Below are 21852 nucleotides of genomic sequence, written 5' to 3'. Positions count from 1 at the left end.
GATCTATAGTAACCCTTTAGTTTTTTTAAAATTAAACTTATAAACCACACCTTGACCTGTTAGTTGATTTGTTTTGTTATCTATTTTCTTACAAATGTTCTCAAAATTCAAGTCAAATTATTTTTGTTTTCAAAATTTGACTAAGAAATCAAATATACATATTTTTTTTTAGCAGAAATGGAAATGGGTAAGAAGAAATTGCGAGAAAATAAGTAAATTTTTTTAAAAAAATCAAACAGCAGGAGAACCTCTTAGAAAAGCAAGTCAATCAATACACCATATAACTAACTAAACTGTAATTGTGGATAACCTACAACATTATGAGTTTCCAACGCTACTAATTCTCTCTATTGCCTAACTTGAAAAACGCAACAAGAACAAACTCTCTCCTTAGCCATTTAGCACGTTTATCAGCTGCAGAGACTCAGACACAGAGCAAACTAATTTCCTTGGTGCCTGCCCGAAAGCTTCCCCCCACTTTTCGAACTTCTGAATAACATCCTCCAGAGCTGCAATTAAAATTTAGGGAATTGCAAGCCTGAAATTACATTTCCAAAGAGCCTATTTAATAGACCATCTCATATAAACAACTGCATTAGATGAAACAGATAAGTTCGGCTGATGATACTCAACCTGCAGGATTGGGCACACTTGTGACCACCCATGGCCATTACATGAATCAATATTTCAAATTTTCAATACTGAAGAAACTGGCCAAGAAACAATAATTTCGTTCTTCATCTTTTTCAGGCAGTCAGGTTCCCACAAAACTGTTCCCCCACCAGCAGAGTAACAGAAGGCACATAATAATAATTTTAAGATCCTAAAATTTTTTAACAAGGATAGCCGGGAGCGCATTCAATGTCTTTCCAGGATATCATCTTCCTACGATCCCTTCCCCTAAATGACCTAGCATGTATACTACCACTAACAGGTTTGCATAATCCAACATCAATCACAAAACTACTCTTTTTCCTTTCAGAGGATCGGGACGCCTCATTGATGCAGTAGTTGAACAACATTTCAAGACAACAAATTTGATGAGACAATATATAGTTCTCCTGATCCAAAGGCAGCATATTAAGTATATGAAGATTCACCTACAAAACAAGAAACAATGATCTACAATGTGAAAAATTACCAGGTCAACAACCAGTACTCATATTAAAACAAACTTTCCTCCTTACCTCAGCTTCCATGGCCCGAAGTTCATTATACCAATCAGAGTCATCACTCTCATCACGGTTTTCTTCAGAATTGATCGTGTAAAGATTCAAAGTAAAGAAAGGAGGCCTAAGAGGATACTCCATGCTGATTTTAATCTGCCATAATGTTATTGATCTAAATATTCAGAAACTCAATAACAATAGTTTCTGTAAGAAAATTATTTAACAAAATGTTACCTTGGCTTGCAACTTAAGATTTTTGGCTGGTGAATCAGTGTTCCTGGTCATGACAAGGCAATATTCCTTGGACCCATAATCCATCCATGTCTTTCTTGTTATGTCGTTGGAAGGAATAGAAGCTACGTCATCTGCTGCAAGCTCAGTCTGCATTGGCTCATCCTGGTCGCTATCAACATCTAGCATCAACTCATAATCTTCGTCATGTTTACTGAAACTTAGCATCCTAGAGTAATTGGTTTGAGGTGTAATGCTTTTGGAAATTAGAGTTAGCTGTTTAGAATGCTCAAGATTGGGTGTTCTTAAGGGAGTAGGTTGAGCATTATCTAAGATAGATGTCGATGAAACTAGAGCAGGAAGTTCCCCATCTTCCCTAGCACCGTCAATATCTTCTCTTGAAATGCCAGATTTTCCAAGCATATCAACATCTAAAGGATCCCGAACTTTCTCTTTCTCCATTATATTCAAAGATGATTCCTGACTTGTAGCATAGCCTACAAGTGACCAACCTTGCAAAGAGCATGAAGGTTTATGTGAAGCCCATGGGACATTATCACATGTCAGAACTGGCCATTTGAGTTTTTCAAGTGAATCAAGCTGTTCCCTGTGAGTCAATAGAAAAATTCAAATTTCTCAATATAATCCACAAACCATACTTATCTGAACCAGTGATCCTTCCACAAGAGGGAAAAGATTCCACATACAAAATACAACAAAGTAAAAGTAAACATGGCATGCATAGCTTTCTTGAGAAAACATAATATTAGTCACAATTATAGAGCATGAAATTCCACAAACAAAAGATGATTGATTTGATCACTAAGCTACAAATCCATCTCCTATCGTTCTTCAAAATCATTTATTATCTACAACTTTGAATAGAAATCAATGACTCACACAAGAGCCAGCTGAGCCTTTTTCCGAGAGCGCAATCTTTGCACAACTGTCTGTATGCGGTTTTGCTGACGATACATTGAGAGGCCTGATACAATATCACTTCTAACAGTTTCACCACTGGCAGATTCTTGTGCACTCACCAATGGCGGCAATTCTGGCAAAAAATCAATTCCAGCCAAATGTTGGGCCCACTTATAAGGTCGAGAGGTTCTCTTATCACTAAATGAAAGAGTTTCGCGAACAACAAGTTTGGCTGACTGCATTATTTGAAAAAAGATAATACTTCATAGGAGTTCCCTTCTTTTTGGTTGAAAATGTAAGTTATATTGGGGCAGGGTAGCAGAACAATCAAAACATAAACGGAAATTTCTGGATTTATACCTGATGAGGCAGCTCAAGGCCAGTGTCATCCGGGAACAAGTTGCATAAGATGTTATTCTCAGGTCCTTCATGAGATCCTTCAATCCCAACACAAATAATGTTCAACTTTGACAAGCATTCAAACTTCAGAGAAAGCAATTTCATCGACTTGGGTTCGCAAGTTTCATTGTCATAAATGTGAAGGATTATCTTTAGTGGATGAACTTGATATATCCCTGCATGTTCAATGTTCACCTTTGCCGGAATCTTCTTTGGCCGTTTTCTCCTCCTTTGGCCATCGTCATCTTCATCAGGGGCATCATCCTCCAACTTGGAGCTCTCAACATTGGTTGATGCACCTAAAATATACAAATATTATCATATATGATAGAACTGTTGAACTAATGGTTGTCGAGAAAATAAACACCCAGGTACCAGCATCCTTATTTGCTTGATGGCGTGCAAAAGCTTGGGCATCTTTGACACTTCCTACTATCTCCAATTCAATATTTTCACCAAATGCTTCCTTTTGTGCCAAGAACTGTGAGTAGATTACATAAAGAGGAGGTGGAAGTAACTCAGCTAGCTGGTGTTGCTTTAATTTCTTTGTCTGCAACATCCCCAACTGATTCTGTACGGGCAAGGATGCCTTTTTCAAGGACTTGAGGTGTGAGGGAAGACTTGATAAGAATTTCTTTCTATTAGCAATGACTTCTAGAAGGCTTTTCTTATGCTGTTCAAGTTCATCTCGCCGTTTGCATAGTTCTTTGCGCTGATAAAATGGTGGATATTAGCACACTGAAAAAAGATACACTTTCACAATAAAAAAAAATTAAAATAAATAAGAAGTTAAAATCAACCGTGTACGCTAAAGGTGGAGAATTGAAACTTTCAAATAAAAACCAAAAACACAACAAGATGATGATAAACCATCATACACTCACTCATTCTCAATAGGGGAAGTTCTAAGTTCAGGTATGAGGTAACTTTGAAGCCATTATTGAAATTATAATGTTAAGGGATTCTTTTAGAATTAGCCTAAGGGCACGCAAGCTAGCTTGAATACCCACCATTGTTAAAAATAGTACTTAAGTCGATGGAGTGCCCAACATATTTCTTAAAACCACAGAATTGACAAGAAGGAAGACAGTGCATCCTCAAGTTTTTGTAAATAACATGGACCTATTGTTTTCATCCATCCTAACAGACTTATCGGTGTCCCTAATTACCAGAAAGATTCTACATCCGTGCTAATTAATTCAAAGAGACAATTACAATCAACAACTCAAGGCTACCTGGAAGAGCTCATAGTCAAGCCTCTGCAGCATCAGATTGTGCGCGCTGTCTTTTGACCTTATGGAGTTCTTGATATCCTCCGGTGCATCCCGGAAAAACTCATCCTCAGACACGAGTTCGATATCAGGATACTTTGATTTGAAGTCTTTACAGGCCTTTATTGCTTTAACATAGTGACTCTTTTCATACATCAAGTTGTTAAGTTGCAGCGTGGTGAAGTCTACTGGAGCTTTTGCTCGCTCTGTTTCAGCTTTCACCCGGTCCTCTTCCAGCAAAATAGAGCGGTTCGCCTGTGAGCAAACATTATACCACCAGAGTCGTCACCGGCTGCAATTTGAAATGAAATCTACTACAACATGATTGAAATTCGTGGTGAAGCATAGCAAATTAGCAATGCAAAATTAAAAAAAAAAAAAAAAAGCATTTCGAACCAATGAATCTAGGAACTAATCTAAAACCCTAAAATAGAGGGCGTGTAGAATTAAGTACCTGGCGAAGGGTTACGAAGTGAAGGAACATCTGCGTTACGAGTTCTCTGAGCTGAGTTTTTGGCTCGCCATGCTTCTTGATGGAGAGCATCTTGGTTACGATCTCCTCCACAGAACTCTTGCTCTCTCGCAGCATTTCGTAAGGCGATATTTTGCCCGTTTCGCTCTCCTGCGGCGGGGGCTCGGTCTCGTCTTCTATGAGCATTCCCTCCTCTATCTCCTCGTCCATCTCCGCAGATTACTGCCCGCCTGATCCAGTCGCCCGCTATGCTCCGGTCCGCGCTCCGCTGGGGGCTGAAGCCGAATTGAAGCAGCACAGTGAGAAAACGGCGAGGTTATCGACCTATTAGCGAATCGGCTAACGCGACGATCGGCCGAACGTCGGGCGGATTATCAGACCATTTTAAAATTATGTTGAAGTTAAATTATTATTATTATTATTATTTTTTTTTTTTAAGATGGTAAAAAAAATTGAGAAAAAAAGCCTCTTCTTTTATTGTCATTTTCTATCTTCATTAACCTCCTCGAATTTCTCTAGTCTTATTCCATCCATATTCTCTCTATTCGATTGGTTGGAGCATAAACATGTTTGACATAATAATTTGTAATTACATAGTTGAATATTCCATATATTTGTTAAAAATTTATTGTAACCATATAACTAAATTATTTGTTGGTTCAAATTTAACGCCCATTAAATTACTTAAAAAAAAAAAAAAGTAGAAATTCAAATTCATAACTCCAAAAACCTCAAAAGACCTCAAGACTACAGACACACAAACTTACTAAACTCAAACTTTAGAATTCGACATTACTCAACGCCCCAAACACTAACTTATAAAACCAAGCACTCCAAACACTGATTTTAATTACTCTTATTTCATAACTCAATTCAGCTTCCTAAACGTCCATATGTTCTAGTCATCTTCGATATCATCTTCAACAATCAGGTCCTCAACCCTATAAGACACATTTAATTTCCTCAAACGGGTCGAGTTAACATAATTCACTGGAAAATGAGCCGTGAATCCTGGAATAAATAGTCCAACCACCCTTGCTGCTGTCATTAACAAACTCTCCCAGTAATCAGAACCCTTCACTAATGGGATTATGAAACTCATTATGAGCTCGCACCATGCACTAAAATACTTGGGTATCACCCATAGCACCGAGAAATAGTTCTTGTTTGGCTGCTCCCTCACAATCTGCACCCAAAAAAAATCAAATATTTAAAAGGTAGTCCAAACATGAATATAATGCTAAATGTTGGTTTGTTCTTACTCTCCCTCTGTAGAAGCCATTGAAGTAGACACACCGACCAAAGTGTTTGTATCGGAAAATGATGCAATCAAAAGGAACTCTAGGCACCAAATCACTCGAGTAAACATATCTATAATATTTGAACCCATATTGTTGGACACTGTTTACCATAAACTTAGCAAATCGTCGGTCGCCAACTCTAGGCTGGCCGTAGGTGTAAACGGCTTGCAACTTCTCCAAAACTGTTGTCTCCTCATGCATGCTCAACAAAGTGACAAATAAGGTGGCCAACGCGCCACCCAAACTATGGCCAGTGATGATGAATCTTGCCTTGTCGTTGGCTTTGGCAATGTCTCTAAGTTTTTGGCGGAGGGTGTAATATGCGAACTCATGTTGGGGTCTAGTAAGCTCTTTGGGCCAGCCGCTAACCTTTTGAAGGCCGAGAGCTTTCATGAAGCCACTATGGATGCGGCCTACGCCCGTGATGTCGTACCAGGAGAAGTCCGCGTCGACCTGCCAATCGTATGAGTCCAGTGGGGAGGTGCCCCTAAATGCTACAACTACTACGTTTGAGTTGTCTGTGGCTGTGTTCTCAAACATGAAGGCTTGAGTCGTGGCTTTACCTTGAAAGTCTGAAGAATTTAAGATCAAGTAAAACAAAAAAAATAAAAAACCAAACAAGTCGAAAAATTTAAGGTAAATCTTTATGCGAATCACACGACTCCACCACTATAGTTACAATAATAATAAATCCATGGTGGTTTTAAATTTTTTAATCACTTCAAATTATAATTAATCCTCCACGTGTAGTTAATTAATATTGCTCCAGACTAAGACCCATTCAATTAATTATAAAACAATGCTAATCTAATTATGATCACTTAATCATAAGTTCAAAGTCTTACCATTCCAGAAATCAAAGAAATCGAGAAATGTCATCTGCAAGAGGGAGAGAAGTAATTACATTTTAGATTGTTTTAATGAAAGTTCAAAATTTATATATATAATATTTACCTTCCAACGATCATTTACTACAGATTGGATAAAGGGTTTGGATTCATAGGCGACCTTGGCAGCCATCATAGTTAAGTCGCCATAGTATCTAAACTGGTTGGCTGGTAGTATGGACGAGTCCAAATCTCTTCTCCAATCAGAAAATCCCGCTAGAGATCTATAGTCTGGTGAATTTTCGTCAGGTTTCACCAATTTCCTTCCTACACAAAGACGGTAAATTCAAAAAAAAGAAGCTTAACGACTAGCCATGCATGCAAAAGGTACCTTTGAGAATTTTGCATAAGATCCCGATGATGCCGCCATTAAACGAGATAAAGTTTAGGAGCTTAACGAGGAAGGAGTCTAGTTGGGCGAGAGGAGTCGCGACGGCGGCAAGGATAATCTGCAGCATAATGGATAAGACGATGAACCATCGATCTATGATATTTATGTATGATCTTTCATTGTCTTTGGAGCAATCGATGAACTTTGTTTTTCTCGAACCAAAAGGAAGTAAGAACATAAATAGATCGAAAAATTTGGCTTTATGGGGCTTTAGTATCATATAACTTCTACTAAATTCATGCTTTCTAGAAACCATTTTGGTTTGATTTCAAAAGCAAATGGAAATGGTAGGTTAAGTTTGTAACCCAAAGTTTGATTTATATAACATGAAAGTAGTTAAATTACAATTCTACCCTTTACTTAAAAAATGTTTTTTTTTTTTTTTTTTTTAATAAATGGTTTTAAGGTGTCATTCAACATGCCAATCCTTCCAACTCAAACCTTCACCCCCAAGTATGTCATAATTTATTGTTTTAGGGGAAAAAAAAAGGCAAACTTCATTAATTTTTATCTTAAAATTTTAATAAATTGTATCACTTTTTTTTTTTTTTAATTGATTGCAATATTTATCGCTCAATATATTTTTATTCAATTAATTACTTGAAAAGGCAAAGTATTTTCATGTTAATTTAACTAATAGTAAGAAATGGATAGGATTTGAAAGAAAGTGACATTTAAGTTTTTATTTTTTGTGCCAAATTCAACATTTATTGAAATTAGTGGAATTAAATATATATTCCATAAATTTTAATTAGAAATTGTAATTCAACTCAATAAAAAAACTAAAATTGGACCTTGTTGAGCAAGGAATTAGAAATTGTAATGAATGAAATAATTCATTACAAAACAATTTAGTAAGAAATGGATACTCTCCTTGCAGGGCAAGGAGAGTATTAATTAATTCATTAATATCCTAAGAGTGTAGGGTAGGATCCAATTTCAATTTTTATTAAGTTGAATTACAATTTTTAATTAAAAATTCTATCATATTTTAAGTTATCGTATTTTTTTGTTTCATAAACAAATAATTTTAGGCATTTTTCATAAAATTTCACAACCTTATTGAAGCTGGTAATTCAAGCTATAAATATAAATACATGTAACTATAATTTATTTTTACTATCCAAAGAATATATTGAATAAGCAAAAAGTAAATATCAATTAATTAATTTTCTCAAGTTTAATATATATATATTTTATATTATTTTGTGATCCGTATTTTAATGTATGATTAAGGAATAATCTTCCAGCTTAAATCCAGCCTAACACGGAGGGGACGCGGGAATTTTTTCGTATTTAAAAATTTGAACGACCAAACATTATAATTCCAACCGATTGGGTGGTTGAGCTTAATTAAAAGGGTGAAATTCAGAGTCAGAGCCCAATGATTGGGATGAAACACGATTGGGATGAACGACTATATTTTTATTGTATTAATAGACAAGAAGTCGATTATTAAATTATAATTCTTTACATCAACCACGATTTCTATGGACAATTGAATCAAATTTATAATTTAACTTTAGTTTACCCATTTCTATTTACATTCAGTTTTTCTTTCTCTCTTTTCCTTTTAGGTACTCCCCAAACTTTCTAATATTAACTTACAATCATGTTCTTCATATGTTCTAGTATTCGCCTTCGATGTCATCTTCAAGAATTGGGTCTTCGATCTCGTCGGGTACCTTTAATTTTCCCAAACGAATCGAGTTAACATAGTTCAATGGAAAATGAGCTGCTAGTCCTGGAATAATCAGTCCAACCATCCTTGCTGCACTCATTAGCAAACTCTCGTAGTGGTCAAAACCCCACATTAATGGGGTTATGAAACTCCTTACCAGCTCCCACCATGCACTTAAATACTTGGGTATCACCCATAACAAAGAGAAGTAGTTCTTGTTTGGCTGTTCCTTCACAATCTGCACCAAAAAAAATAATAATAATAATAATAATAAATTACGAATAGATTTTCGGTAAGAGAGAGAGAGAGAGAAAAAGTAGGTTTGTTCTTACCCTCCCTTTGTAGAGGCTGTTGAAATAGATAGATCTACCGAAGTGTTTGTATTTGAAAATGACGCCATCAGAAGGGATTCTAGGCACCAAGTCACTGGAGTAAACATATCTATAATACTTGAAGCCATATTTTTGGACAGTGTTCACCATAAACTCAGCAAAGCGTCGGTCGCCAACTCTGGGCTGGCCGTAGGTGTAAACGCCTTGCAACTTCTCCAATATTGTTGTCTCATCATGGAGGCTCAACAAAGTGACAAATAAGGTGGCCAATGCGCCGCCCAAACTATGGCCCGTGATGATGAATCTTGCCTTGGCGTTGGCTTTGGCAATGTCTCTGAGTTTTTGGCGGAGGGAGTAATATGCAAAGTCATGTTGGGGTTTGGTAAGCTCCTTGGGCCAGCCTGTGGCCTTTTGAAGTCCGAGGGCTTTCATAAAGCCGCTGTGGATGCGGCCTAAGCCTTCGATGTCGTACCAAGAGAAGTCGGCGTTGACCTGCCAGTCGTCTGTGTCGAGTGGAGAGGTGCCTCTGAATGCTATCACTATTATGTTTGGGTCGTCTGTGGCTGTGTTCTGAAACATGAAAGCTTGAGTCGTAGCTTTACCTTGAAAGTCTGGAAAATTTGAGTCAAAAGTTCAGGTAAAGTTACACGAATTAAAATCTACGTTGAAGACAAATGTTGTGATTAAAAATTGACTTGTTCAAAAGAGTTGCCAATTAAAATTTCCAACATTTTAGTCTTTCTTGTTGGGCAAATTTGCCAAATAAAGTTAAAAATTAGGCTTCGTTGATGTTATCTTGCACCAATCACACGACTCCATCCACAATTCATATTCCACACAGGCATTTGTCAATAATAAATATAAATAAATAATAATATTCATAATCATAATTAATCCTCCACTAAACCAACGTGCTGTTATTTAATATTGCTCCATGTGAATTAGTCAGGTTAAGACCCACTTAATTAATTATAAAAACAATGCTAATCTAATTATGACCACTTAATCACATGTTCTAAGTCTTACCATTCCAAAAATTGAAGAAACCGAGCAACTTCATCTGCAAGACGGAGAAGAATAATTAATTTTTTGTTTTATTCTTTTATTTAATCAAAGATTAAAATTTTATATTTCTTTTTTTTTTTTGTAATGATCGTTTTTTCGAAGAAAGTACGCTATAGAACTTCCTTTGAGACCTATGAAACCCTCGAACAACTTTTCTTTAATCGAGACTCGACTCATTTCTTTAGATCCTCGAACAAAGTATACCATTTTATTCGACCCATGAGACTATACTTTCGAGACTAGCAATTTCTTTTGTCTGACCCTAGAAGATTCTATTGATATGATTAAATTAAGGGAGAAGAAACGTTTACCTTCCAACGATCATTTACTACAGATTGGACAAAGGGTTTGGATTCGTAGGCGATTTTGGCAGCCATTATAGTGAGACCACCATAGTATCTGAACGTGTCGTGGAGTGGTATGGAGGAGTCCAAATCTGTTCTCCAATCAGCAAATCCCAGCACCGACGTGTAGTCCGATGAATCTTCATTAGGTTTCACCAATCCCTTTCCTACACAAACCTCAAACCCTAAATAAGAACTCAAAGAAACGGGTAAAGATGATGGGTAGCCACGCATACACAAATACCTTTGAGAATTTTAGATAAGAGGCCAAGAATGCCGCCATTAAAGGAGATGAAGTTGAAGAGGTTAACGAGGAAGGAGTCTAGTTTGGAGAGGGGAGTGGCGGCGGCGGCGAGGATAATCTGCAGCAGGATGGAGATGAAGATGAACCATCGATCTGTGAAGTTGCTGTATGAAGCTTCATTGCCTTCTGGACAATCGATGAATTTTGTTTTTCGAAGACCAAAGGGAAGTAGGAATAGAAACAGATCGAGAAGTTTAGCATCGTTGGGCTTCAGTATCATATAATTTTTGCTAAATTCACACTTTTTCGAAACCATTTTTCTCTTCTTTCAAATCAGAAATGGAAAGATGATACGGTTTTTTTAAGGAAGGATAAGTTCAATTTATATAACATAAAATAGGTAAATTACACTTTTCGCCTTTACTGGAATTTTTTAATAATTTTTTAAAATGGTTTTAAAGTATCGTTGACTTCATTCGGCTGCTGGTTAGAGCTATTAGATTCTCCACATGGAGATAATTTTTGGAGTATTGATTTGACCATTCTCTCTCTCTCTCATATTATTGCTTTGAGGTCCAATTCATGAGTGGTTCAGTTGACGGAGTTGAGTTAAAAAATTATGGTATAGCATCGTTTCTAAGCGACCTTCTTGGAGTTTCGGTTAACTCTCATAATATAGTAACGGGAGGATATTAGGAGGAACAGTGAGTCGAGAGTCTCCTACAAAGAGCCGGATGAAGAGAGACCATCGCATTTGGTTCAGAGGGGATATCTCAGACTAACCGTAGACTTGGAAAATTCTTCCAGCTTAAATCCAACCTAACACAGGGAGGGAATACTTTACAATATTTGAAAAATTGAATGACCGAGAATTAAAATTCCAACATAAATGGGTGGTTGAGAATAATTAAAAGGGTAAAATTGAGAGTCAGATTGAAAGCTCATTCTTTTGGTTTTTTGAGGTTTTCTCCCACGTGCCGTGATCTGGACGCCCACGTGATCTTTGCAGGCTATTTTGAAGAAGCCACCGTGAATATCTTGCTCTTGAAAATGTATATGAATTGGGTAATAAATATTTATGGGGTCTATCATTTCCTATGAATATCCCTATCAATTTCATTGCTTGCCTACTATGAAGCCGGAAAAGGCCACCGACCTTTGCTTCTCTCTCAGTGCTGCCAACATCCCAGGTTTGTGCGACTTTATTCACTACAGAGAAAGCATATTTAAAGATGATGGAGAGTAGTCTGATTCACAGGTTATTCTCAAAATAGATAATTATAGTGATATCATGGACGTCTAATTCGTAACCCAATATAAAACTTTAAAAATACAACATTTTATTCCATATTTTCAAATACCAAATTTATAATTTTATTTTATTTTAGTTACTTCCCAAACTTTCTTTTAACTTATAATCATGTTCTCCATATGTTCTAGTCGCTTTCGATATCATCTTCATGAATTGGGTCATCAACCTCATTGGGTGCCGTTAATTTTCCCAAACGAGTCGAGTTAACATAATTCACTGGAAAATGAGCGGCAAATCCTGGAACAACCAGTCCAACCAACCTTGCTCCCATCATTAACAAACTCTCGTAGTAATCAAAACCCCACACTAATGGGGTTATGAAACTCCTTATGACCTCCCACAATGCAGTTAAATACTTGGGTATCACCCATTGCAACGAGAAGTAGTTCTTGTTTGGCTGATCCTTCACCATCTGCACCCAAAAAAATAACACATGAATATCATTCTGAAAAAAGAGGGGAAAGAAAAAGTTGGCTTGTTCTTACTCTCCCTTGGTAGAAACTGTTGAAATAGATAGATCTACCAAAGTGTTTGTATTTGAAACCGACGCCACCATAAGGAATTCTAGGCACCAAATCACTCGAGTAAACGTATCTGTAATATTTGAAGCCATAATTTTGGACAGTGTTTACCATAAACTCAGCAAACTGTCGGTCGCCAACTCTGGGCTGGCCGTAGGTGTAAACAGCCTGCAACTTCTTCAATATTGTTTTCTCCTCATGATAGCTCAACATAGTGACAAATAAGGTGGCCAATGCGCCGCCCAAACTATGGCCCGTGATGATAAATCTTGCCTTGTCGTTGGATTTGACAATATCTCTAAGTTTTTGGCGGAGGGTGTAATATGCGAAGTCGTGTTGGGGTTTGGTAAGCTCCTTGGGCCATCCTGTGGCCTTTTGAAGGCCGAGGGCTTTCATGAAGCCGCTGTGGATGTGGCCTACGCCTTCAATATTGTACCAAGATAAGTCAGTGTCGACCTGCCAGTCGTAAGTGTCGAATGGGGAAGTGCCTCTGAATGCTATCACTATTATGTTTGGATCGTTTGTGGCTGTGTTCTGAAACATGAAGGCTTGAGTTGTCGCTCTGTCCTGAAAGTCTGAAGAATTTGAAACAATTTTCAATTTTCACCTCCAAAAATTGAATTATGACCACATAATCACAAGTTCAAAGTCTTACCATTCCAGAAATCAAAGAAACCGAGAAATTTCATCTGCAAGAGGGAGAAAAGTAATTAAATTTTAGATTTTTTTTTCCCTATTTTAATAGAAAGTTCTCTATTTCTTGTTCATAATATAGAATGAACAACAATTGAAGTTATTGTCTACCTTCCAACGATCATTTACAACAGATTGAACAAAGGGTTCGGATTCATAGGCGATTTTGGCAGCCATCATAGTTAGGCCACCATAATATCTGAACTTATCGTGGGGTTGTATGGACAAGTCCAAGTCTCTTCTCCAATCAGTAAATCCCACCAACGATGTGTAGTACGGTGACTTTTTGTTAGGCTTCACTGGTGCTTTTCCTACGCAAAGACATTAAATATAGAAATGTAATAATGAAGATAAGAACTCAGAGAAATTAGTAAAGATGATGGTTAGGCATGCATGCAAAAGTACCTTTAAAAATGTTAGATAAGAGGCCAAGAATGCCACCATTAAAGGAGATGAAGTTTAAGTACTTAACGAGAAAGGCGTCTAATTTGGCGAGACCAGGAGCAATAGCAAGGAGGAAAAGCTGCAGTAGAATGAAGAAGAAGATAACGACTCGATCTTTGAAGTTTTTGTATGAATCTTCATTACTCTCTGAACAATGTATGAAGTTTGTTTTTTTGTAAGCAGTAGGATGTAGGAATAGAAACAGATCGATCAGTTTCACGTTGTCCAGCTTTAGTATTACAAAACTTTTACTAAATTTATGTTCTGTTGAATCCATTTCCCTTTTCTTTCAAACGAAAATGGAAAGAAGATATAGTCGTTTTAGAAATGATATGTTAAGTTCGCAACCCAAAATTTGATTTATATAACACAAAAATAGTTAAATTACTATTTTAGCCTTTACTGAGATTTTCTTAATAAAAAAATGGTTCTAAAAATTGACTTTATTTCTCGTTTCTCTTTTTTTTTTTATTATTTTTACAAATTATGTATGAATGCGGTTGAAATTTATCAATTCAAACATTTACCCAAAAGTTTAAGACTTATAATAAAGTCAAATTTATCATAAATTTTATTAATTTTTATCTTAAATTTTATTAAATTGCATTTTAAGTTTGGATAACTCTTATGTTTTTATCTTATTAAAAACTGTTTGCAATTCGAACAATCATTTTTGAAAAAATAAAGCAGTTTCCTGTGTATTTAATAAATTTAAAAACATGTTTAAATGTAACAGATAAAATTTCAAAAAAAAAAAAAAAAAGTGTTTAAGCTTTTTCTCTTTTGAAATTTTTTAGTTTTAGAAGAGTTACTAAATAGTCGTGATAAATATTACAATTCCTATTAGTCTACTTGCTTTTTGAAAAAAAAAAAAAAACTTTAATACGTTATGACCCTTTTCTCCCTCTTATTATTACTGCACGCAAGCTCTTCGCGTGAGAAACATGTAAAATGCTTTTTTAAAAAAATCGAATAAGAAGCAAATAGCTACCTTCTCCCTCTTATTATTTCAAGGAAAAGACAGAAAAAAGAATAAAGAAAATGTAATTCTACGATAAACCTTGTCGGTTTCCAAGTATTAGATTCTTTTCCTCACCTTGAGTTTTCATCCGAGTTAATAAGTATCGAGTTCAATTTCACTTAACTTACACATTAGATGAAAAATATGAAATAAAAAAGAGACCAAATAGGAGAATAGATAAGCTCAAGAACTTTTTTATTAACTTATTTCGTCTCTTACCAAATAAGAGACCAAATCTGTTAGCCTAAGCTCTACAATCTAACAGATTTAAGCTTCAGACAAAAGATAAGAAAGAATGAAAGGAAAAGAAGTGGACCTAAGGGAAGGTTGTAGCTCAAGTTGTTAAGTTGTGCATTCCTTTTTTTGTGTTTTTCTCAAGTGGTAAAACTTTCTCACGGGAGACATGAGGATTGTTAGGTGGGAGTCCCGCATCGACCAATTACGGGGATGATCATAAGTTTATAAGTAAGGAATCCATTTTCATTGGTACAAGACCTTTTAGAAAAATAAAAAATAAAGTCATGCGAACTTATGCTCAAACGATGGCGGAGGTTTGTGATTATTAGGAAAGGAAATAGAGGAAAGAAGGTTTATTGGCGTTGTTGGAACTCAAGAAGCATCAAAAGAAAGACATTTGGAGAAGGAAGAAAGAAAAGGGAAAGGTTGGAATTGGTTCCTGGGGGTGTTGAGTCGTTTTTATGTACAAATCCTATTTGTTAAGTATTCTGAAGTCACCCAACTAAGTTGTCAACCCCTTTGAATATTAAGTTCCTTCACCACCTAAAAAGGAGATGTGTGGCTGGTTGAAGCTTTGAAAAAGTAATACTATTTATTGTAAAAAGTTGTCTATCCCTTTGAATATTTAGAGGAAGACTTAACCTTTGATGTCGAGTGTAAGATATCTAAATGAAACTTGGCAAGAAAATGGATAAAATGATAAAAAAAAATAAATAATAAAAGATAAAAACAGACCTCTGATTTGACGATGAGCCGAGAATATGCAACCATAATCACTGCTGGATGGGCTTTTAGCATTGAGCGCAGCAGTGTATATTTTCCCATCTCTACCACCACCCTTGAGGACATGTTCATCGGGACCCATAGCAATTGCATCAATGATTAAAAATATGATATTTCTTAATAGTTTCCCATAAGCTCCACACCTAGAAAAGACAAGTCGACATACAACATATCGCTCAAAAAATAATTGGTGATAATTCAAAAACAATTCAAAATTTTCTTGAACATTTAGAATTGAAACTTAACTGCATCCTAAAACTTCTTGGATAGATCAAAAAAGAAGTTGATGTCCTTGATGCAGTTTCAGCAAGAACTCTTTTATAAGTACGATACCAGTTCTCACCTTATTAATTCTGAAGAGTTGTTTCACACTCAGAATAGTTTTAACACGCTAATCAAATAGAATCTAGTTGTCTCGGGAGAAAATATGTTCTCCTCTATCTAGTACCTACTATCTAAAACTTATTTCTCAAAAATTTCTTCAGTGTTGTCACCGTGTCAAGTTGTAACGGCTCAAGCTCACCACTAATAGATATTGTTCTCTTTGGACTTTCCTTTTTGGGCTTCCCCTCAAGATTTTTAAAACGCATCTGCTAGTGTAAGGTTTCCCCACCTTCATAAAGAATGTTTTATTCTCTTCCCTAACCGATGTGGAATCTCACACAAGTACACCAGCAGATAAACACATAAGGAATGATAATGATTAACACAAACACAGTTGTTTTTTTGTTTCTGTTTTTTTTTCAATACCTAGTGTGCATATTTGGAATACTGTACACATTTGATATATCGCACATGGCATCTAAAGACACAAAAATCCTAGAATGGAATGTAACCAAACCTTAAAAGTCAAGCTGCAGTAATTGCAAGAAATTGCAATTCACCAAGTCAATTCAAGTACTTAACTTGCAAAGATAAATAAATTAAAAACCAAAGATATCGTAAAACTAATTCATTCACCAAGGTATAAAAGCCCCATCATCGCAAAATTATATAATTAACATTGAAGTTCAATAGAGTGCCAAACCTTACAAGTACGATCCACAGAGGAAGAGATTATAATAGCATTGGATCCTCCATAGCCAACAACAATATCAGTAAACAGGGAAATTATGCCCAGTGAAACTATGCGTACAAATGTTTTGCTTCCCTGTGCCATCCATCATCAAATACTCTGTTATGAACATGTTTGTAAGAAAACTTTCAATTAGTGACAATAATATCTAAGTAGACACACATGACTGTAGGATAAAACTGTGAGGCTGACAACGATACGTAGCAGGCGAACAATATGTACTAGCAGTGGGTTGAGCTATTAAAATAGGCAAGTAACTGCCCTGTAATGAGCAAGCCATTTGCCAAGCAGTCTAACGCTCAAAGCGTGCAGCAACAACATGCCAGCTTATACTACAGCCAAGAATGTGCTACTGCCAACTAATATAATGAGAGCACAAATATAGTTTTCCACAATTAAGGAATTTGAGAAATCGATGCCACAACATTGTGTTACTCTTTACCTTCAGAAAATAAATCAAACTTTACCTCCCACAAGTATATATCACCAGGGACACCACCAGCAACGATATATGTAGCCTCATTGAAGGAAGCCAAGGCCATTATTGGTTCAGCCGAAAAACTCTTAACTTCTACTTTAGGAATCACGACTCTCCATAATGGTATGATATTGTCTACTCTAAGCATAAGCTTCCATGACTTTGCTTTTGGTTTCCTCATAGACCTCATACCAATAGAAACATATTCCTTACTTATAAGCCTAGGATGAACCCCTTAATTAGCTGATGTAATACTCTCCACCAACAATCCTCAACGTACTTGAGGCTGCACTGAGAAAAATTAATTAAGCACACTATTGGGGAACAGACGATGGACTTTGTTACACGTACACTCACAATAACTAGTACCTTAATCCAAGACCAGCAGAGAATGGAGCCTGAGATGGCAGCAGGATCTCGTAGTTGAGAGCTTGCAAGAAACCTCTCACCAGCACAAACAAGACCATGTGCAGAAGAAGCGACAACTGGTACCGTTGTGACTTGCAATTTCCTTAGAGTATGCTAGATCTCCTTTTCGCAACAAGGATAAAAGGATCTCAACTACAATAACACGTCCTGTTGTTTGAACAGATAGGATTAGAATAGAATACAATTCAACTAGGTTTCGAAACGAATCATTCAATCTCTATTTCCATTCAGACAGGCGTGCTTGCTAAATAATCAACAGGTTAAAGAGCATAGACATAAGTTGAAGCATCGAGACATTACGAATTGGATTTTACGCCAAAAACACCACAACGACAGTCCAATGTGCTTCAACGCCTATCAATGGTGAGCGGCACAGTGTTGTGCGTTCACAGTGGGATGCATAGAACACATTAATAAAAGGTTCACATTCCATTCAAAGTGTGTCAACGAATCTCAGTAGACACAGAGAGAGAGAGAATGAAGAATACTTACTCGTTATCGAAAGAGGACTGATGAGCGGGAGCAAGTATGAGCGCGGCAACGGCAACATAGGAGAAAGAGAGGGTGATTGGGTTCACTGCGCTTTTATACCCATTCCTTCTTCTCGTTGAATTTGAAAGATTTCAGTTTCTTCAAAAATAATACTATATAGAAAATAAAATAATATTATTTTTACTTTTTTATTTGATCTCATTTTTACAAAAAGTAAAAATCTACAAGAAAGTTATTTTTTAATAATTTAACCTAAGAGTAACCATGAGAACAGTTTCATCTCTTTTCGTGGTTGAAAGATTGAAGAGAGAGCCAACTTCTGGGCTTATAGAGTGTTATTGGGCCAATAAAAGCGATGTGCGTGAATAGTCCATTGGTGCTGAGCCCAACGAAGAAAGGTAATAATGGGCCAGGGGCAAGGCCCACATACTTTTTTTTTTTTCTTTTCGGTTCAATATCAGATCTCAGCAAGAGGATAATTGAATTAAAACTATTTTAATGAGCTAAAAAGACGAAGATAATTACAAGAAAGCAAAACATAGGTATATGACTGATGTGCGGTGGAATTCTCTTTTTATAGCTTTTTGACTCTATATTCTAAAGTGGGTCTAAAATGGTAAAAGAAAAAAAAGAAATCTTGACTTAATTACATAAAAATATATATATAAAAAGCCAAAAATAACAAATGGGTATCTTCCTTTGATACCATGCATTTAATAATTTATTCGTATAGAAATTACATGTATATAAAGTGAAGCATCAAAACAAAATTAAAAATTAAAAATTAAAAGACAAGGGCTGCGTGTTTAGGCTTCACGTGCACATCTAAGTCACGTGCGAGTCCCCCCGTGAGAAAAGACAACGGCTTCAGGACCATAAACATTAAACAAAGGTATCATAGAGTTGTTTTGTTGTTATGTGTTTTTATATATTTATTATTATCGTTGCACGACAAAGATATCCCAAGGTCTACAATATTCGGAAGTTGTAGATAAAGATATATATATATATATATATATATATATATATATACTTGTTAGTGTGGAGATAAAAGTCTGGGTTTTACACAGCTGTGTTTTAAATTTAAATTTTTTTGTTGTGTGGGGAAATTAAATGTGCGCATGAAACACACATATTTATGAAACGGGAAGTGGAAGGGAAGAGAGGCGCAGAGTTATGCGTTGGTCTGCCATGGTCAAACTTTTGGATTGATAGGAAGAAAAAAAGTTAAAATATGTTTATTTTTTTTTACCAGTAATGGAGTTCCTGCAGAAAGAGACAAAAGGGAAAGCATAAAAGAGAGTGGCGTTTCGGCAAAGTGGGTTGGTTTATCTTCCAGTCAATCATCACTCCACCTTATCTGGTTCGAACCCTAAACCCTTCATTTCTCTTCTCATACTAAGCTTTTTATTTATTTTTTGAAGAACAGCATCAATGTTTGGGGATCATTGAGTATTAAAATATTTAATTCAATGTCCTTTTTTGAAAATATTTAGTACTATTACTGGACCCAAATATTTTGAAAATATTTTGCGCTTCTTTCTGTGAAATGAAAAGCAAAAAACTTTCCATTTAAGAACCCTTTTCGTACTCCCCACATTAATGTTTCTCAAGTATTCCAGGTCAAACCCATTAAAACAAACACCCACAAGCAATGGAATGCGGAAGAGAAGAGAAAAATGATGGAATTTGATTGAAAATAAAAAACAAAAAAGAAACTATTTCTTAATCCAGAGCTGTAGTGCAACAGTAATGGTTATGGGGAAAAGAGACAGCAATAGCGTCGCTGAGGGTTATATACATACAACTTACATTACTATCACAAACAGCCATACCCACGCACACATCTTCTGAGAGAGACTAACAAAAAATTCTCAAAAAAAAAAAAAAAAAGAGAACCGAGGATGATAATTTTTTGGGTTTTTTTTGTAAATTGAAGGAATTGGAGAATTAGAGAAGAGGAAGATGAACTAACAAGCGGAAGGGGGCATGAGATTGAGCCCTAAATCATCTTTTTCCAGCACCAATCGAGCCTTGTTGTTCTCTTTGGCGATATTATTAGAACCATATTCCGGATGCACCCGTTTCTTGGATTGAAGCGACACTCCAAAAAGCTTCGTTTTTGGCTCTTCTACAATCGTCACGAAGCTTTTTGACGAACCATTATTATTATTATTATTTGGAGTTCCGCCCACGAAATGGGTTTGCCCGGAAACTTGTTTCGCATTTGTCGGATGGTACCCGAGAAGGTGGTGATTCGGCTGCCGTTGTCCCACCGGAAAACCATCGGAAAGTAGAGAGGTTGAATATTGATATGAATTGCTTGGAGCGACGGGTTTGACGTGGTTTTGAACGAAATAAATGATGTCGTTGTAGAGCTTTTTCATGTGGGCTAATTCTGACATCAGCATGTTGTTGCTCCGACGGAGACGCTCGTTGTCCTCCGACAGGGCAGTGACGGAGTTGTTGAAGACGTTGTTGTTGTTGTTGTTGGAGGAGAGCGGCGGCGAGTCACACCAATTGGGGTTGTCGTCGGAGTCGGACGGTGAGATGCTGACTCGAGCAGGGTAATGGTAGAAGCCAGCGTTGAGACCGAGTGGGGAATAAGATTGGTGGTGTTGGTTGACGGTGACTTGAGGCTGAGCGGTTTTTCGTCGATGGATCTCACATAACAAATGTTTCTCTCCTTTTCTGAAGAACTCGTTGGCGAATTCCCATCTGTCCGGCACAATTTTTCTAAAACCCTAAGAGAAAAAGAAAAAAAAAAAACAAAAAGGAGTTAAAAAAAAAAAACATAAAATGGAGGAAAGAAAATGGAGGAAGGTGGTTGAGCTAACATAGGTGTTGAGCTGTCGGACAAAGCTAGAGAAGTTGTTGTGCTTGAAATAGTTGGGAAGGAGATCTCTGGCGAATTCAGGAGGGCGCCAAACGACGAAGGTGGTGTCATCTTCGCCCCATGAGACAATATGGTCGGTGGTGGGATCGTCAACGAGCTGGTAGGTTTTAGTGAGAAAGGGAGCTGGGATGGCTTTGTGGGAGTCTAGAGAGAGCAAAACGCCTTCGCAATTATCAAGCATTAGAGCCATTTGGAATAATATGGGAAAGGAACAGTCTTTTTGGGAGGGGAGGGGAGAGGGTAGATAGCAGAGTTTGCAATGGAAGTGGAAGTGTAAATGGAAAGGGAGAGAAAAAAAAGAGGGATTTAGGATGGAAAAAACAAAGCGGAAGAAAGGAAAAGAAGTGTGTCGTGTGGTGGGTACCGTGCAGTTAGTTTTTTCATTTTATATTAGGAATTTTGGTTTATTAATTTGGTTGTTTGGGTGTGAGAGAATATGTGTCTCTCTGTCTGTGTTGAACTGTGAAATAAGGGCCTTTCAAGACAAACCCGTGACATGTCCATCTCTCCTTGATCTCCTTTTTTTTTTTTTTTTTCTCTTTTGATTTGATTCTCTCTCTCTCTCTCTCCCTCTCTCTCTACTGACATTCATCCCTCCAGCACCCACTTAAGAATCACCCTCAATTCCTGACTCCAAAATTTTACAGTCAAAAGAGAGGAAAGGAAAGAAAAAAACTTGAAATTTGGAGTGGGTCAACCCTTTTTTAGTTGCATATTGGCAAAGCCGAAAGCCCCTTTTGGTAGGAACTTAATTACTTACACT

The 21852-nt window shown here is 36.6% G+C and overlaps 5 protein-coding genes across 6 annotated transcripts; all 5 read right to left on the bottom strand.

The window, feature by feature from the left end:
• Positions 1 to 444: 444 nt before the first annotated feature.
• Positions 445 to 4832, bottom strand: LOC111481103 (THO complex subunit 5B). 2 transcript variants are annotated; one of them, XR_002717984.1, is made up of 9 exons: positions 4446 to 4832; positions 3956 to 4246; positions 3096 to 3432; positions 2682 to 3019; positions 2301 to 2557; positions 1404 to 2007; positions 1188 to 1322; positions 634 to 1100; positions 445 to 538 (listed from the first exon to the last, which is right to left on the bottom strand). XR_002717984.1 is itself a non-coding variant. In XM_023126437.1 (8 exons), exons 1-8 carry the CDS (start codon positions 4671 to 4673, stop codon positions 834 to 836), a joined length of 2457 nt encoding a protein of 818 aa, XP_022982205.1. In that variant the 5' UTR covers positions 4674 to 4832; the 3' UTR covers positions 545 to 833. The 2 variants fall into 2 exon arrangements, 1 of the variants encoding a protein (XP_022982205.1); XM_023126437.1 differs by lacking the exon at positions 445 to 538 and having other exon boundaries at positions 545 to 1100.
• A 332-nt stretch (positions 4833 to 5164) lies between these two features.
• On the bottom strand, positions 5165 to 7318 carry LOC111481122. The gene is made up of 5 exons (XM_023126462.1): positions 6983 to 7318; positions 6719 to 6918; positions 6610 to 6643; positions 5726 to 6336; positions 5165 to 5649 (listed from the first exon to the last, which is right to left on the bottom strand). The coding sequence occupies exons 1-5, from the start codon at positions 7296 to 7298 to the stop codon at positions 5362 to 5364; spliced, it is 1449 nt and encodes a 482-aa protein (XP_022982230.1). The 5' UTR covers positions 7299 to 7318; the 3' UTR covers positions 5165 to 5361.
• A 1078-nt stretch (positions 7319 to 8396) lies between these two features.
• Positions 8397 to 11032, bottom strand: LOC111481121. The gene is made up of 5 exons (XM_023126461.1): positions 10709 to 11032; positions 10432 to 10631; positions 10082 to 10115; positions 9056 to 9666; positions 8397 to 8961 (listed from the first exon to the last, which is right to left on the bottom strand). The coding sequence occupies exons 1-5, from the start codon at positions 11022 to 11024 to the stop codon at positions 8671 to 8673; spliced, it is 1452 nt and encodes a 483-aa protein (XP_022982229.1). The 5' UTR covers positions 11025 to 11032; the 3' UTR covers positions 8397 to 8670.
• Positions 11033 to 12058: 1026 nt separating this feature from the next.
• On the bottom strand, positions 12059 to 17368 carry LOC111481111. The gene is made up of 9 exons (XM_023126446.1): positions 17262 to 17368; positions 16747 to 16869; positions 15827 to 15862; positions 15672 to 15788; positions 13640 to 13757; positions 13346 to 13545; positions 13197 to 13230; positions 12506 to 13116; positions 12059 to 12432 (listed from the first exon to the last, which is right to left on the bottom strand). The coding sequence occupies exons 1-9, from the start codon at positions 17334 to 17336 to the stop codon at positions 12145 to 12147; spliced, it is 1602 nt and encodes a 533-aa protein (XP_022982214.1). The 5' UTR covers positions 17337 to 17368; the 3' UTR covers positions 12059 to 12144.
• Positions 17369 to 19902: 2534 nt separating this feature from the next.
• LOC111481146 (heat stress transcription factor B-4-like) lies at positions 19903 to 21452 on the bottom strand. Its single transcript, XM_023126499.1, has 2 exons — positions 21031 to 21452; positions 19903 to 20937 (listed from the first exon to the last, which is right to left on the bottom strand). The coding sequence occupies exons 1-2, from the start codon at positions 21277 to 21279 to the stop codon at positions 20164 to 20166; spliced, it is 1023 nt and encodes a 340-aa protein (XP_022982267.1). The 5' UTR covers positions 21280 to 21452; the 3' UTR covers positions 19903 to 20163.
• Positions 21453 to 21852: the final 400 nt, after the last annotated feature.

The sequence above is a fragment of the Cucurbita maxima genome, unplaced genomic scaffold (assembly GCF_002738345.1).
Source record: "Cucurbita maxima cultivar Rimu unplaced genomic scaffold, Cmax_1.0 Cma_Scf00006, whole genome shotgun sequence".
NCBI classification, from domain to species: domain Eukaryota; kingdom Viridiplantae; phylum Streptophyta; class Magnoliopsida; order Cucurbitales; family Cucurbitaceae; genus Cucurbita; species Cucurbita maxima.
The sequence above is the reverse complement of the archived record's forward strand: the minus strand, read 5'-3'. Positions and strand labels throughout refer to the sequence as shown.